General features: G+C 39.7%; 1 protein-coding gene across 11 annotated transcripts in view; it reads left to right on the forward strand.

Moving 5' to 3' along the window:
• Positions 1-17,751, forward strand: part of nf1a (neurofibromin 1a) — a 186,462-nt gene that overhangs the window by 149,396 nt on the left and 19,315 nt on the right. For 10 of the 11 annotated variants that reach the window (XM_069534939.1, XM_020088252.2, XM_020088257.2 and 7 more), the window contains 11 exons: positions 249-310; positions 398-539; positions 6,538-6,639; positions 8,723-8,863; positions 9,040-9,166; positions 9,483-9,614; positions 10,491-10,626; positions 16,914-17,074; positions 17,199-17,321; positions 17,396-17,514; positions 17,609-17,709. In XM_069534939.1, coding sequence (XP_069391040.1) covers positions 249-310; positions 398-539; positions 6,538-6,639; positions 8,723-8,863; positions 9,040-9,166; positions 9,483-9,614; positions 10,491-10,626; positions 16,914-17,074; positions 17,199-17,321; positions 17,396-17,514; positions 17,609-17,709 — 1,346 coding nt within the window. The remainder of the gene's footprint in view (positions 1-248; positions 311-397; positions 540-6,537; positions 6,640-8,722; positions 8,864-9,039; positions 9,167-9,482; positions 9,615-10,490; positions 10,627-16,913; positions 17,075-17,198; positions 17,322-17,395; positions 17,515-17,608; positions 17,710-17,751) is intronic. The other variant, XM_020088255.2, reaches the window with a different exon arrangement.

Consider the following 17,751-nt stretch of genomic DNA (forward strand, 5'->3'; position numbering starts at 1 on the left):
TAGGACAACCTCATTTATTCCAGCATGTGAGTGTTAGGAAGTAGGGAAGAAAATGTATACTAATGTAAATGTCTTGGGGGTCTCTGTGTTTACCACACGTTGACAGCTTACTGACGCTAGATTATTAAGGTTAAAACATGTACAATCTCACTAACTGTTCCTACCTCACTGGTGTATCTTCTGTCCAAGACATTTTCCAACTCTGGCCAATGTTTTCAGTCTGTTTGCACTGTTTTGTCTTTTCTCAGGCTTGTATGAGGGACATCCCAGCCTGCAAGTGGTTAGACCAGTGGACAGAGCTTGCACAGAAGTATGAATTTCCTTCATCCTATTTCAATACATCAATGCTAAGAACATTACACTGTGTATCATACATGTTTGTGTGGTTGGATTCTAGGTTTGCATTCCAGTATAACCCATCTCTTCAACCAAGAGCGCTAGTGGTTTTTGGCTGCATCAGTAAAAGAGTGAGCCATGGCCAGATCAAGCAGATCATCCGAATCCTCAGCAAGGCAAGCCCTTTGCTCAGCATAGACCGGGTGAGAGCCCACCTTCACTTATACAACCATCTCTGTCAGAATTGAATGGTGTGTTGTTGTCATGCCTGACTACTTCAACTATTTTACCAATGAATTCCATCCAAACCTCTGTACCAACTTCCTACTAGCTAATACTAATTCCGACATCAACCTTCCTTTTATTGTGAGTACACAAGATATGCTTTATAAGAATGTTTTGTTTTCAGGTTGACCTTCTGATCCATTTTTGCAAATGCTATGCTCAGATATGCCTTGGAAATTTCCTCTATTTTCTTCTAATTTTCATATTGGGCACAAACTTTCTATTGGACTCAAGGATGAAGTGAATAATAATTATTAGTCAGAGGGCAACACACTGTGATCTAAAAAACATGTTACACACTTCAACATGGTAATATTGTTTTAGTTATTAGTTGTTACGTTAACAAGACTGTGACTCAGTTAACAAAGAATAATACCAATAAGGACTTTGTTACAACAGTCACATGGCTCAGCTATATTTCCTTTTACAGAACACCTCCCCATTTCAGTAAGAACTCTCCCTGATGGATTGTGTAGGGCTTGACACAGCCTGAAGCTGTAACATATGGTGTGTTGGTTGCGTCAGTATGTTTGTGGTTGTTAGTGTGTCTGGTGATGTGTGTGTGTCAGTGTTACCTGGCTCTGGGATTGATACAGGTGTATCTTGTGGTATGGTATTTAGGTGGGCTACTTAAAATGTAGCGTGAAAAAAAGTCTGTGCCCACCCTTTGCCAAGGTCTCTTTTGCACTGGAGTGGTCAGCAAAGGTTCTCTGTGCTCTACCTTGTGCTATGAACATATTTTACAGTTCTCCACCAGCTGACTGATGTGTACAGTCTGTCCTGGCCACCAGACGGACTGGCGTGCCCTTTCTCTGCCCTTAAAAATACATGTACATTGTCAAGGTCATGGAGGATGTCTTGTCTCATGCAGAGAGGAATCACAATTCAAATACTTCTTTCTATAAGTTTAATTCAGCATCTGCAGATGGACTCACAGTACACATCACCTGAATGACATGCACAAATGAGCAAAGAACAGAGGAGAATCTGTGTACTTATAACTCACTGCCTACCCAGTGGAGTATGCAAAGGTATTTATTACCCTCCTGTAGTTTCACTCAGTGGAGGAGACATCCTGTCTTTACGTTGTTTACATGTTTGTGGAAGACCGCCAGATGTGAGATCCCAACCAGAGATACCAAAAGATACCAAAGTAATAAAGTTGTGGTTTTTCGAGGCCATAAAATTAAAGTCTCTTAAGCAATCATCATAAACCTAAAGTTGCCCTTTTAGATAAACAATTAGGTCAGTCCTCCACATACACGTCTGCTCATGCAATTTTACATACACAAAAGGCAAATTTCCAATACAGTTATGCTCACTAATCAACAATCATCTTTACATAAACTCATCATCTTGAAATGGAGGATTCCATTCTAGATGAGAGTCATGAAATTGAACACATTGTCCAGTTGTTTTGATTAAAGTAGTAACTATTACCTTAACACAAGGGACAATACAACAGACTAACATACAAATGACAATCAGAATAGGTGTCAAAAATTCCAATAACACATTTTTCACATTTAAAATTCACTATGACCACCAATTTCACCCTTCAGGAATCTGCATGTCCTTGTGCTTTTCTTCAAACAATTGGTCATTTAAATGAGAAACAATATTCATCAAATTGTCAGATGTCTGTATGTATATATGTGCTGCAATCTGTCCAGATTATGTGACATGCATCATGTCCAAAGCCATCCTATTTTGCAGAGCCACATTTCTGAGGCCTTGGACATTGGGAGAAAGAGATGTAAACCCAACCCTCACTTAAGAGCAATCTCATTTATTCTGTGTGCATTGTTCACAGTTCCGCACCATGGGAAGAGTCCTCCAAATCCTTTGAAAACACTCTCGCGGTGGAATGCTTATATCTTCATGGCACATGATAGTGAGTGCAATCTGTATGGAAGTAAGTGAGGTTAGATCTCTCAAAGTTGTCTTGTCTCAATGCATACCATGCATTGTCTTCAGGCTTTGTCCGTTCAAACAAGAGTTTTCCTTTTTGGTTCTGCCTATGATGCTTAGGTTATTTTGGTGTTTTCCTGCCAAGGTTTCACATGCCATCGTAATGGTGGCAGGATTATGATGACGGTGAGCAAGAACAGGGAACACATCTCTTCCCTCGAACTGCATCCCGGTCATCCCATCAGGTGTCCCTTTTTGTCTTTTGGCATCATTGTTTATCAGCAGTGTCACCCTAGCCAACCCCCTAATCAATGTGCTGCCTCTTCATGAGATTAAAGATGTGTGGTCCTTGCTCGCGGACACAAAGCAGTTGCAGGCTGAGGCTCACTCACTGACATCAATGCATGCTCTGTTCTGAATAATCCACTCCTGGCTCAGGAACCTTCCTGCAATGGCTTGCATGTATCCAGGTTGATCTTTCTTCACTGCCATCTTTGGATTTTAGTAGGGCGTCCTTCACCTGTTTGTGGATCTCAGAAAGCATAGGGGCCAGGTTGCCTTCGCCACTGCTGACAAGTCCTGTTTAAATGTGGACAAAGCTCCTACTCACTTCGGAAACATGTCAACAAAATCAAGAGAGTATTTCTGTCCCTGACTTTGTCCCTTCAATAAAAATCTATGAATCCATCTTTGAATGATTAAACAGTTTGTTTGGTGGTGAATGTGTACTTTGTGGAATCTGGATTCTTCTATAGCACCAATTAGGCAACTCCAATAAAATAAAACAATTTTCATTTGTGAGCAATTGGACAATCTTTTTGTAAACCAATATATCTGTATCTCTGCCTGCATATGGCATGCCCCCTTTGACACTTGGTTCTGACCATGTGTAAACTTAGCATAATGAGCAAACAGATATCTTGCCAAACAGGATTTCCCATTTGGCATACACCAAAATTCTGTCAGCCACCAAACAATCTGCTTTCCTTCAAACAGCTTTTTTTGTTTGTTTTCCTAATGCCCTTATCTACAGCTCCTGTAAATCTGCATTAGGTGTTAATGACAAATCAGATATAGAAACGCCTTGGACAAGCAGACTGCAGCTTTTGCAGCACCCCCCTGTGAAACTGAGTTAAGATATTTAATATGTGCTTCACATTTGTAGATAGCAATCAGTTTGGAAAACAACACAGCATCAATCAGAGCAGCAACCAATGTATAGTAGGTAGGTTTTCCCTTTAGCCCAAAATCTGCCAAAGTCAAGTGCCACTCCCAGCTAGTGGTTCATCCAAATCTCTCATACAAAGTTGTAACTGCAAAATCCACTTGATTTTTACCAGTTGCTGGATCTTTCGATGCTGAGCTGTCCACAAACAGCTCCATATCTGCATTTATCAGCTTTATCTGAGTCACCTGGCTTTTGAAAGGTGGGAGGTCTTTTAGAAGATTTAAGAGTTTTTACTACTGGGTCTGCTCCTCTGATAAGACCCACGTCATATTTGTGTTCCGTCTACAAACATGACAGTACCCGTTTTCAAGTCAGAAATGTCATATATTTGACATATAATATTTACAACAAAACTGAATCCTTCATCAATCATTGCTAAAATGTCCCTACTCCCGGTGTATGTCTGAAAGTGATTAAATCTCTATCAGGAATGAGTTCAACTCTCTGAATTGCATTCATCACTGCAGAAAATCTTTAAACCTCGGTTCACATCAATTTTGGGATCAGATGTCTTCTCTCTCTGCACCTGCACTTGTTCACACTAACCATCGCACCAAGGTGTGGGTTGGATCAATTTAGAAATCAGCCCCATGTCCATGAGATGACAGAGCAAATGGGATGGCACCAGGCTCCAACTCGATTTTGTAGGGTTCCTTTCATTTTCCTAAGCCGGAATATAGTGTGGGGTACTGCTGAGCTTGAATTGTGTGGACCTGCTGTATTAATGTGAGAGATTTTATGTCGGGAGACCTAGTAGCAGCAAAAACAGTCCCTCAACGACATAAATGTCTTGCTCTGTTTAAAAGCTGAGCTTCCCTTTAAAGTTTCCTTTAACATCCAGTCTGCGATTTCCTGGTCTATACAGCACTTTACATGGCAGCTGCAGAGTCCCGTGCTTTTTGATGGAGAAAGTGCTGCTTGGAATTGCTATAAACGTTGCCCTGGTTTCCAATTTGAAAACAGTCTGTTCTCCATTCAATTGCAGTATTTTGTTGAGCACATTTCTCCCAAGAAGGCAAAGTCTGCCTCCTCTTTACTCTCTATTTGTGCCTCTGTAATGTCATGGACACCATTGCCTCAACTTCAATTATCAATTAAATAACATTGTATTTGTGTAACGCCAACCATAGTATACATTAACTTAAGGCACTTTACATAGAACGTCAACACCTTAAAAATTATAGAGAAACCCAACAGCTTCCACAATAACATTAACTGGAAGAAACCTCTAGCAGAACGAGACTTAATATGGGTGGCAATCATCCTCGAAGGGTTGGGGTGAGCAGAGAAAAATGGGGAGGAGAGGGGAAATTGGTGGAAAATAAGGGAGAGAAGAGAGAAAGATTTGGAACAGCTGTGCATCATCAGGTTTTAGCTCTGACTAGTTGTTACAATGAAATCAATAAGAGTGATAGTTATGGATGTAAAGATCTTATTAACATTTCAAATAATAATTATATGATAATTGTTGTTGTTGTCTGAATCATGCAGCTCTGGAGTCTGAGATACCTGCAAAGAAAGAGAGACGGAGTCACTTAATAATAATATAATAAACTTTACTTATATAGCACTTTTTAAAAACCAAGTGCTTTGACAACAAAGCAAAAAAGTCAATAAAAACTTAAGTAAAATGACAATAAAAATAAGTGAACAAGTAAAATAAAAGGTTTTTAGATGGTTCTGCGTTGTAGGAAGCAGGACTGGACTACTTTTTTAATTTATGGTTCGAAAGTGAGTGATTGGTCAAACAGAACTCCTAGGTTTCTTTCAATGGGCTTTACATTGATTAAGCAGGTACCAAGGCTGCATTCAATCTGATTGATGGGGTTAGGTGGATTGAATAACATTATTTCTGACTTTGAGTTGTGTTTAAATAGTTTTGTGCCATCCAACTATTTATATAATTTAGAAGACAGTCTAACACAGCAGTTAGGCTTTCGGGTCATCAGTTCTCACTGGAAGGTATATCTGTGTGTCATCTGCATAGCAGTGGAAGGTTAATCTTTTCTGGTATTCTACCTTTCCTTTTTTTCTTCTGACACCATGTTATGTTAAAAACAAGACTGCCTGGGCTAACAAAGAATAGACGTAGGGTTGATGATTTTTAGATTTTTATTCATTCTGTCTCTGATATCCTCTGCTCTGTTTCTGCATCTGCAGGGCACCTACACACAAACAGCATAGTCAAAGTGGTGTGGGTGTGTGTGTCTTTATGAAGTCACAAGTGTATAAAGGAGACGCAGATGTTAAACCATAAGACATTTTATTGAATTTTAATTAAATGCTATTATTACAAGTCATCATCATCTCTGCTCATGATTTGAAGGAAATTCTATTTTTTCAGAATCAAAATTCCTTTATTGTCCCAAGATTGGAAAAAATTTTGGGGTATTTTGACCATAATTCACTTGCCAAAGATGAGGTAAAATACACAATAAACCATGTAAAATATTACACAGTTTAGTGAAAATCTTTTATTGTGACAGCCCTAAGGTAAATCATAATAATACAAAGGGATATAATTAAGTGATGACATTTTACACCCAACTTCACTTTGAATGTATAATGTTGTGTTTTCCATACATTGTTCATACAATTTTCTGGCCATTATTCAATGTCACACCTCAGCAAAACCATATTTGATGTATATGGACATATTTACTTTACAGTACATATTTATTTATGTAAATTTTTCCTGCAACTTGATTGTTTAAAGGTGCCAAACAACTGCAAAGTGGTAATTTTAGTCCATTGATGTCTTTATCTCACCATAACAGGGTCTAGAGAGCTGTCTGAAGGGACCGGACAATTACAACAGCCAAGTATTAATTGAAGCCACAGTCATTGCTCTAACCAAGCTGCAGCCTCTTCTCAGTAAGGTATACAACCATTCTTAATCCATCTGCAGCCACAACTATAGCTGTTATTTTGCATACAAAGAATAGACTGTGCTTAGTTAATACTTACTACAAATTAATAAACTGAAGCCTCAAGTTTCAGACTTAAAATTGGTGCAGTATTTGAAATATTATCATTTGCAAATAAAATGGAATTGACAGGACCAGATTAAGTTATGAATTATCTAAAGTGGAATAGGTATGCTAAGATAAATAAATATTAAACCTATTTCTTATCAAATGTAATGCACGCACATTTTATATCAGCTGAGTAGTCACCAAATCATTAAAGATTATCTGATCATCCCTTTGGTATTTGGATCTGTATCAAACGATCAAACTTTTCATCTTCACCATCATAGATATTAATGAAATTTGCCATTCAGAGTTGATCATATGAGAAACCTATGGAACCAAATTTTCATGTGTCTGGTGTTGCAATTTAATTCCCTACAATGAGTTTTTAACTGGTTATGAAATGCTTATTTTAATATCTCTGCCTCTTTATGACCTACAACAGCAAAAAAGACAATCAGGGAGGAAATTGTCTTTTTCTATAAACTATTCGGTAGCCAGGACAGATTACCCGCAAAGTAAGGGCAATGTTCAGGCTGAAAAGGCCTATATTTAGGCGGAAGGAGAGGAAACAGAAGCAGGGGAAGCTAGGCTAAAGACTGACCCATACAGACTAGCACTCCAGAGTCTGTTTCTTGCCAACTCCATGTCTTTTACAAACAAGAAGCTGTTTGTTATGGTGGTTTGATATATTCTGGCCAACAGTGGTCTGAGAATAGGATGTAAACTGATCCAGACCTTTAATGTTATACTATCACAATAAAAACAATCTAAAGAGAGCTACAAAGTCGCAGTGTTTTGTTGGTGTGTGTGTGTCCGCAACTCGCTACTTGTGTCTCTCCTTCCAAAACAAATGCACATGCTGTCTGGACCAAGATTTTTACGAAAGGTGACTGTGGAAACATTACCGCTTTTGTCCCCAAAGGCGCCAAAATCAACCAAAATGAAAGGTTCCTTGTAGAACCTTTAAAGGATTTACATAGTTTAAACTTTTTCAAACTTGCGGGAGAGTCAGAATATTGGTATCTGCCATAATATACTGTAGGTCACAGAAAAGGGTTTTCATATTGCTTTAAAACTATTTACCACCTCCATGTTTATCTAAACCGTATACTAAGCACAATATAAAATATGAGCATTATGAGTCAGTGTAACAGTCGAATTACAAAAAATATATATATTTAAAAATTGGTAAAATCCCTGGATTAACATATAACAGGTGGCTAGGCTGTTTTGAAGAGCAAAGATACAATTGCCTGAAAGAGCAGAAAAATGCCTACTGTTTCTTAGTTTATTACCACCTCAACATTCAAACAGTAATGCAAGAAAGTGTACTTTTGCAATAAATACAATTAACATGATATTCTGGGAGCTAAAAACCAGTACACTTAATTTTTTTGGCCGAAAAAATATTATTGCCCATGTTGTATTTCTTTGAACACACAACCCAGTAGCCTGGGAGCCCATCAACAAAGTAGTTCATTGAGCTTTTGCATGAGCTTGACCATGTAATGATCTCTATGTCTCAGCAATATTTTAAGGATTGAGTAGTGCCTCTTAGGTGAGGCACCTTCAGATAACTGATGATATCTCAGCAACAACTCAAGCAGCAAAGACCAAATTTTCTAGAGGTCCTGATGACATTATTAACTAACTTTGGTGATTGACCAATTGTTCTTGAACTGTTATAAACACTCATAATGCTGTTAAATACTGCTTAATAAAAAATGAAAAGCATTTCTCTGTGACTTATATTAAGGGAGATATGGCTGGTCAAAATAAGAGTTCCATAGGTTTCTCATATAAACAAATCACCAATCCAGATTTCATGAGTCCCTGTGGGGGTGCTGCCCAAACGTGTGTTGACATGTTAAGGAATTACCCATTTATTTATGTCCCTGACAATATCAGCACAACCCTCCCCTGCTGTTTACAGCAAGTCACACTGTCTATGAGTTACTGTGCATATGAGCCATATGTGTGTTTGCAGGAGTCCCCCATGCACAAAGCTCTGTTCTGGATCGCAGTAGCTGTGCTGCAGCTGGATGAAGTTAACCTGTACTCTGCTGGAACTGCCCTGCTGGAGCAGAACCTCCACACTTTGGACACAATGCGCATCTTCAACGACAAGGTAAAAAATTATAAACACACGCCTAACCTGAACCCTTGGAAGGACAAGGACTCCTGTGCTTACCCATTCCCACATTTTGATGTTCTGCAAACTAAAAGCCAGTACACTTCATTGAGAAGATGAGACAGTCGTTGACGTGACACAGGACCTTACTTTATATGTCTCTTCTCCTCCAGAGTCCAGAAGAAGTGTTCATGGAAATCAGACATCCGTTAGAGTGGCACTGTAAGCAGATGGATCATTTTGTGGGCCTCAATTTTAGTGCCAATTTCAACTTTGCACTGGTGGGCCACCTACTCAAAGGTAAAGCAGCTGCTAATAGTGATTAACATTCAATGGCAGTTGTCCAATGTTCAAGAAATACATTGTGGTCTTTTTTTTTTAGCACTGGGACATATTCACACAGGCCATGACTATAGCAGATACACATAATTCGGCCATCACTGGCAATGTATTTCAAAAGGTGTCAGTTACCTTCAGAAAGTTAGAGTGAGCACCACTATATGTGGTATTTTCGCTGTGTTTGGGTGTAGTGTGTCTTGCTTCAGCACCATGGCTTTTTTTGGATCAGCTGCTGTCCCTGAGAGTCTGTTTTTATGTCTATAACCTGTGTCTCTAGGCTACAGACACCCATCACCCACCACAGTAGCGAGAACAGTGAGGATCCTGCACACGCTTTTGACTCTCATCAGTAAACATCTGAAATGTGACAAGTTTGAGGTCAACACCCAGAGTGTGGCCTATCTGGCTGGTAAGTAACACTACATTCACACAGTGAGCCCAAGTGGCCTGAATCTGATTTTTTTCCCCTATGTGACCCAGATTGGAAGTGTGAACAGCACAAATCACATGGAATCTGATATTTTCATTGAGAGGATATGTCTCTCATTTGAGACTCTTTCAAATCAGATACAGATCAGATTTTTTGAAATGCAACCTCAGTCTGAACAGCCATGTGACCCGTATCAGAATTCAATGCAACAATGAGACAGCTGTGACAAAAGTAGTCAGTGGAGGGACAGTGAGGTTTAAGGCTGAGTACTTGAGTTGACACATCTGTACAAACAAAACTTGAGTCATCGTATTATAACTGGTCTGTAATAGAAAGCATATAAAAAGAAAAACCCTAGTCACTCACATTTGTGGCCTCCATGTTTATGAATGACTTCTTCTTGTTTACTTCCATACAAAGCATGCAGCGTGTGACGACTTGTGCTTTTGCGCATGCATCAGAACAGGGTCATGCCCAATTCACATTGGAGTCTGAAATTGACCATATTTGAAAAGATAATGTGAACAGCTACATAAAAAATCTGATCTAGAAAAAAATCGGAATTGAGTGGTAAGGCTTGCAGTGTGAACGTAGCTTAACACCTTACTTTCATTCTATATATGCATTATCCATCCATTATGCCTACCATTAAAATTCTGTTACAATGTAACATCATATTCTGTTACTGAAAAATACCTACTTTGCATCCAGTCATTTCTTTTAGAAGAGTGCTTTTACTTACAGAATATATAACTAATTTCTGAGCCACTATCTGTACTTATGGTGGTGATTGGTTTGTGTATGCCCTGATGTTGTTGATGATTATTATTGCTATCTCTTTGTGGTATGGTACAGCACTGCTCACTGTGTCTGAGGAGGTTCGAAGCCGCTGCAGCCTCAAACACAGAAAATCACTACTTATTTCTGAGCTGTCCATGGACCCAGTACCTATGGATACCTACTCTAGTCACATCGCTGATCCCAGCTGCAGGTGAGCCAGTAACAAAGAGGTATACAAAGGATGGAGTTGGCTGATCTACCTACAAAAAGAATCATACTTTTTAACATTTGTGGTACAAAGCTTGGCCTCAGCATGGCACACGGCACACCTCAATGTTAGATTGTAACACTGACCAAGCTTTGATGATGTTCTTTTTCATGCAATTTGTATACATTTTCTTTCCGTTAACTGCTCTCTGGTCTCTGTACAGCTATTATAGTTAAATTTATAAAGTGAAGAGGACCTAGATTTATGTGCTGATGTACAATTGTATCTCGTTAAGGAAAACCTTATTAGGTCTTGAGCAGGACAGTGCAAGGTCCTGAGCAGGACAGTGCAAGGTCCTGAGCAGGACAGTGCAGGGCCCTTTTGTTTTTGCTTAAGTTTTTATTAGGTCCCGAGCCCAACACGGCAAGGACCTATTGTTTTTGCTTGAATTATTAGAGCCCCAGCACGACAGTGCAAGGATGTATTGTTTTCGCTAGGATTTTTGGTTGAATTTTTTGGGTGCTTTAACATACTCAAAACATCACCAAATTGTGCAGGTGGGTCAGGTCTGGTGATAATACATCATTTTAATGTGGTTGGGAACATTACATTTGGTTTAAATCAAATCAAATCAAATCAAATCAAAGTTTATTGTCACATGCACCAAATAACTTAGCGTCATCAGAGCGGTGAAATTCTTGTGACCTGGCAGGCAACATCTACGCAGTAGACGGGAAATACAAGATAAAATAAAAAATAAAAAATATATATAATAACATATGACATATAACATAGTAACATATAACATTTAACATAACATTTACCATATTACCTAGTAACATTTAACATAACATTTAACATTAACCTAGTAAATAACATTTAACATAACATTTAACATATAACCTAGTGACATATAACATTTAACATAACATTTAACATACAACATAGTAACATATAACTTTTAACATATAACATAGTACAACAGTTTAAATTTAAATTTAAATGAAGGGCTAGCAGCAGTTTACAGGGTGAAGGAGTGCGGGATATTAAATTAAGTATTAAATTAAATAATATATGTGTATGTGTAGTAAGTGTAGTAGTAGTAGTAGTTTATGTCATGTCGCCGACTTTCTGATTAAAAGTTTTGTAATCTATTAGTTTTTGTCAGGGGGTGTGGCCGTGAATTGCTTATATCTTCCTTATATATTGTCCAATCTGCCTCAAACCACATATATACAACAAAGGTCCCGCCCTGAACAGCTCCATATGATAATATGGAATAATAGTCATAGCGCCCCCTAGCTTTGAAAGGAAATGTCATGTTTTACATTTAAGTGTCCTGCAGCAAACCTGTTCACCAAATTCATGTGAAATTTGGTCAGGTGAGCCTGAAGGAGTTGCTGATAACATAGAGTCAAACTTTTGAGTCTTCATCAGGGGGCATGTCCTTGGCATGGCACCGAATCTCAATGTCTCGCCAAGAACTTTCAAATAGCTGTAACTTCCATGTTTTTGCTCCAATTACTGTCAAACTGTATATATGGGATAATGAACCTGCCCTGAAGTGTTCAAAATGCAAATATGCTATTATAGTCACAGCGCCTTCTAGCTGTGACAGGATGTACCATGTTTTATACTTTGACATGTCACGCCTACATTTTTCATGTGATATACCTCAAAATTGGTGACGCCATGTTGTGACACTTAAGCCATTACATCCAACCGCAACAGCTTGCATTTTGATGGAATGCAAAGAGGAAGTGGCTGTAACGCCGATTTAGTGTTTAAATAAAACCTCACAGAATGCCTTGCATGGCTGTAGACTGGTTGAATTCATTTTTGTGGAGCAAGACATGATGTTGTACCCATCATCAGTCTAAGCATTTGTGCACTTCAGCTTTCAAAATCAGAATCAGGTTGATTGCAAGTAGGATTACACATACATGGAATTTGCTGTGGTGAGTTTGTGCAGTTATAAATATAGAAAATATGAAAAAAAATGAATTATAAAATACTATAGGCAAATAAAAAATATGTCATAAGTGGAAGGGATTGTACAAGTGTCAAACTTACAGGTAGGGACACAAGTGCAGTTAGGTTAAAGGGTCCCGGGCCTTACTGATGAGGCTGGCATGATGTTTTGGTCCTGATGGCCTGCAGCCTCCTGCCAGAGGGAAGTGGCTTAAAGAGTCAATGTCCCACGTGGGCGGGAGGGGTTGGCCACAATCTTACCTGCACGTCTCAGAGTCCTGGAGAAGTACAGGTCCTGGATAGAAAGCAGGTTGCAGCAAATCACCTTCTCAACGGAGCGAATGATGCGCTGCACTCTGGCTCGGCCCATGGCTGTAGGAGCAGCATACCACAGGGTTTCCCGCAGCGCTTTATAGTTAAGGCGGTCCCCCCGAAAATAAATAAATAAATAAATATTCCGCATCTCCGCATGCATAGACAGTAGGTTAAAATATGGCAATGAGGCGGAATAGCGGCATCTGTAGGTTCTGTAGCCATCTATCATCTGCTGTAACTGCGTGGCAAGGCCAACATCTCTTTTTTATTGGGAAAGAAAAGAAGCTAGATCCGACAACCGGATAGCATGCCAGTTGTCGTCGCGGGAACTACAGTTCCACGCCCCCTCCCCCCGATCCAACAGGAGGCGGAAGTTGGCTCTTCCTGAAGTCCACAGTCATCTCCACTGTTTTGAGAGCATTGAGCTCCAACTGCACCAGGATCCAGTGCTGATGGTCCGCGTGACAGAGACATTTTTCCTCAGCTTCCCCTGCTGCCCCCTATCAGACAGGAAGTCTGTGATCCATTTACAGATGTAGTCAGGCTGTGAGAGCTTGTCCTGAAGCAGAGCAGTGATGATGGTATTGAATGCACAGCTGAAGTCCACAAACAGGATCCTGGCATAGGTTCCTGGGGAGTCCAGGTACTGGAGGATGAAGTTGAGAGCCATGTTTACAGCATTGTCTACAGATCTGTTGGCTCTGTAGGTGAACTGTAGAGTGTCTTGCAGGGGGTTGGGGATGTCCTTGAGGTGGGACAGGACAGGACGTTCAAAAGACTTCATTACCACAGAAGTCATAGTCATTAAGTCCTATGGTCCTTGGTATTTTGGGAATGAGGCTGGCACCTGACATGTCTCCAGTGAGGTGTTAAAAATGTCAACACTGGAATCAACACTGGAGACAGCTGATCAGCACAGTGCTTCAGGGTGGATGGGGAGACAGAGTCAGGTTTGTCTGCTTTATGGGGGTGCTGTCTCCTGAAGAGCTTGTTAACATCCCTCTCTAGGATGGAAAGTGGTGGTGGTGATAATTCTACTTTAAGCGTGGCACCATTAAATGGTGTGCATTCAGTAAATGTGGTTATCAGAAACATATTTATAGTCAATATATTTATATTTATAGTCAATATATGAATAATAACTTTAATTGATAAAAGATCAATCGGGGCATCACTCTTCAAAGGAAGGGAAAAGATAGACAATTTATTACGTCTCATGAAATTACTGACTACAAATTTGGAACTCTGATTAATAATTAAATAAATAAATATTACTAAAATTACCATATCAATAGCTAGCACAGTTGAAGGATATGGGGTTCTTGACAGTGTAGAGGTTGGCAAAAATAATTAATGAAGACGTGTTTTAAAGAAAAACATGTATGAAAATAAGAAAAGTATAAACACACAAACTAACTAAAGGTGTACTTACTATATACAGATGTGCAGGTGTGTGTGTGTGTGTGTGTGTGTGTGTGTGTGTGTGTGTGTGTGTGTGTGTAAGAATGAGATTAAAAATTAAATGGTGGGACCATGTGGCTGAGATCACATGTATGTGTTAAATTTGGGGGGATGAGCGTGTGAGGTGTTGTTGCCAGGTTAAAGACAGTAGTTAGATACATGCAGAGAAAATGATCAGTCAAACTTATAAACATCACATGAAATAGAAATAGAATAAACTGTCCTTTGCTTAGCCTAACGTAATAATAAAGCCCAGTTGTGTTAACCGTCCATGAAAAAGAGGGAAAGGTCCTTTTTGGATCTGCTGTTTGAAGTCCAGTGAAGTGGTCTTGTTGGTTTGTGGCTCCTGTTGTGCATCTTCTGGTCAGACCTTGTGTTGTGGCCAGTTGTGCTGAATTTCTTAGGCAGGCTCCACTGCATTTGGAAGGTTTTAGCAGTCTGCTCGAGGTAGGCCTGCTTGAAGTTGAGGAGCTTGTGTAGGGAGGAAATCTCCTTGACTGGGAGAGCAGGAGCAGAACCTACTCCTCCAGGAGCGGTCAGCAGGGGAAGAGGCAGAAGAGGAGGAGAGGGGAAACTCGGCTTATATTGGCCTTGTGACCTCATGGGTCATGGGGCACACAGTGACCAATAGTGGTTGAGAGTTGTCTCCAGGAGCAGTTTTACCACTTATGTGTGAAGATGAAGCACCCTGGGAGACTTAGTTCTAGAAGCTCTTTTTTGTCTCCAGAGCAAAGGAGACATGCGGTCAGACTTTTGACTACACATGTAGGCCCAACTATGGATGCATTACGGTCCATGCCATCAAGTGTAGACCACACTGTGAAAATTTTACGTTAATCAAATCAATGTTGTCTTACTAATCTTGCATCCTGTTACCAGTAGATGTCGCAATGAGTATCATTATGATCGTATGGCTTATCTGAGCACATTTGAATGTAATTGCAGTGTGTCAAAGTATAAAACACTTGGATTCCAGTCCCCAGCAGGTGGCGCTATGATGATGAGTCAATATTGACATACAAATCTGTCCAACCTGGGACTCTGGTCAAGCAAGAGAAATTTGGGAAGGATTGGACGATGCACAGTGGAGTTATAATAACTTCCTATGTCATGGCAAATCTTTGAAATTTGACACAACAGACATGCCTTTCAATGTAAACTCACACTTTTCATCAATTTGTGGACACCCTTCTTACAAAGTTTGACTGATGGTTGTGGTCAATGGAATTGGAGGAGGACATCAAATCAAGTTCCTGTTTCCACTAGGGGGCACTGTGATTGTGAAAGTCAATATTTTTTATTTAGATGTTGTCAGGCCGGGACTCTTGTCACTTAAACTTTTAACAACTTTTATTTTTTGGGGTCAGATAGTTAGTGGTTAAAAGGGGGACAGAGAGAATGGGAAATGACAGGCAGCAAGTGGTAATTGTTAAAAGGGGGACAGAGAGAATGGGAGATGACAGGCAGCAAGTCGTAATCGAACCTTGCAGAGTTATACACCACCCCACTTTTAACAACTTTTAATCTTCAGTGAGTTAAGATGACAAACAAAATTTGAAGTTAATCTGATGAAAGCTCTAGGAGGAGTTTGTTGAAATACATGTAACATAAATTCAAAAGTGCTGACTTCCTGTTGGGTTAAGCATGTCACTCTAAGAGACTTTTTTGTTCATAATGCGCATGCATATGCGTACTAATTTTCATACATATACATACATAGATGACGTGCCGTCAGATCTGCTTTGTTGAAATCTTTTAGGGGGTGTTATTGAGCGTTTTTTCCACATCCATATGCAAGACCCATATTGAAGTAGATGTTTGGCATTTCCCACATGTGTGATGAGTTTTGTGTGTGATGATTTTCATGACTTTTCGTGCATTCCCACAAAATTATGATCACTTGTAAAAACTAAACCATCTTTTGTGCGCCGCCACAGCAATAGCATTTAACACAAATGCAGTAGATTCAAAACATATCATCGACCAAGTCTAAAGGGTCTTCTGACCAAATTTCAGCTGGATGTGGTCAATCTGCTCGGAGGAGTACATCACAATATAAAATATGCTATTTCATGTTGCCAGTAGGGGATGCTATGACAATAACTGAATATTGGCATGTATATGTGTTCAGGTTAGGATTTTTATCGAATATGTGAAGTCTCGTGCAGATTGGATAATGTACACTGAAATTCCTATTTTATGGCGAAACATTGAAATTCAACGCCACTCCCCCCAACAAAAACTCACAGAGAGTTCAACTTTTCATCAACAATGTGGTAAGATTGCAATGACCAAATTTGAAGTTGTTTGGAGTTTGTTGTATGTGTATGAATAGAAAAATGTTAACTTAATCCAAAATGTCTGACTTCCTGTTAAATTTTGGAATATGGGTCCCCTGACTTTGTTGTACATGTGGGCATGAAACATATGCCCAATTATTTTCATGCATTTCGGTAAAGTGCACAGCAGGCACTACACTTAAGGGGGTGCTGGGTTTTAGCTTTTAAATAAGTCAACGCTTTGTCTATTAATCTTTCTCTCAGAAGTCTGCGAGAGACTCAGCCATGGACATCACCTCAGGTTTCAGAGCGCTATCTTTCAACCCATCACTACCCTACAGTGGGCCAGATCAGCCCACGAACACGCAAGTCCATGAGCCTTGACATGGGTCAGCCCTCACAAGCTAACACCAAGAAGCTTCTGGGTATGATTTCTCTCTCTGCTCTATACAATACATGTTGATCTTTCTTTGGCTGAAGCATCCCTCGAAAAGTTCATATTAAACCTCCAGATTGTAAATGCAATCATCATGCTTGTTTGTTGGCCAGGCACCAGGAAGAGCTTTGATCATCTCATATCAGACTCCAAGGCACCAAAAAGACCAGAGATGGAGTCGGGTATGACCACCCCTCCCAAGATGAGGCGTGTAGCAGAGAACGACTATGAGATAGGTGAGAGTATCATCCAGGGATAACCTGATAGATATGGAGATATTTAATGTAATGCCTCCATTTTACAATTTCAGAGACACAAAGAATAGGAAACTCTCACCTTCGTAAAGTATCTGTATCAGAGTCCAATGTTCTGCTGGATGAAGAGGTGCTGACTGATCCAAAAATCCAAGCTCTACTCCTCACTGTGCTGGTGAGGAATAAGAACAGTTCAGACCAGTGGATCATGACTATTTCTTTTCAGCTCTGACTCTGTTAGTTAATAGACTGTTGCTCTGATTTTCCAGGCCACCCAGGTCAAATATACTACTGATGACTTTGACCAACGGATTTTGTACGAGTACTTGGCTGAAGCTTGCGTCGTCTTCCCAAAGGTTTTCCCAGTTGTGTAAGTAGCCAATATACAGCCTCTCTGGGTTAGACTTTCTTA

This window comes from Paralichthys olivaceus, chromosome 11 (genome assembly GCF_024713975.1).
Source record: "Paralichthys olivaceus isolate ysfri-2021 chromosome 11, ASM2471397v2, whole genome shotgun sequence".
Classification (NCBI taxonomy): Eukaryota; Metazoa; Chordata; class Actinopteri; order Pleuronectiformes; family Paralichthyidae; genus Paralichthys; species Paralichthys olivaceus.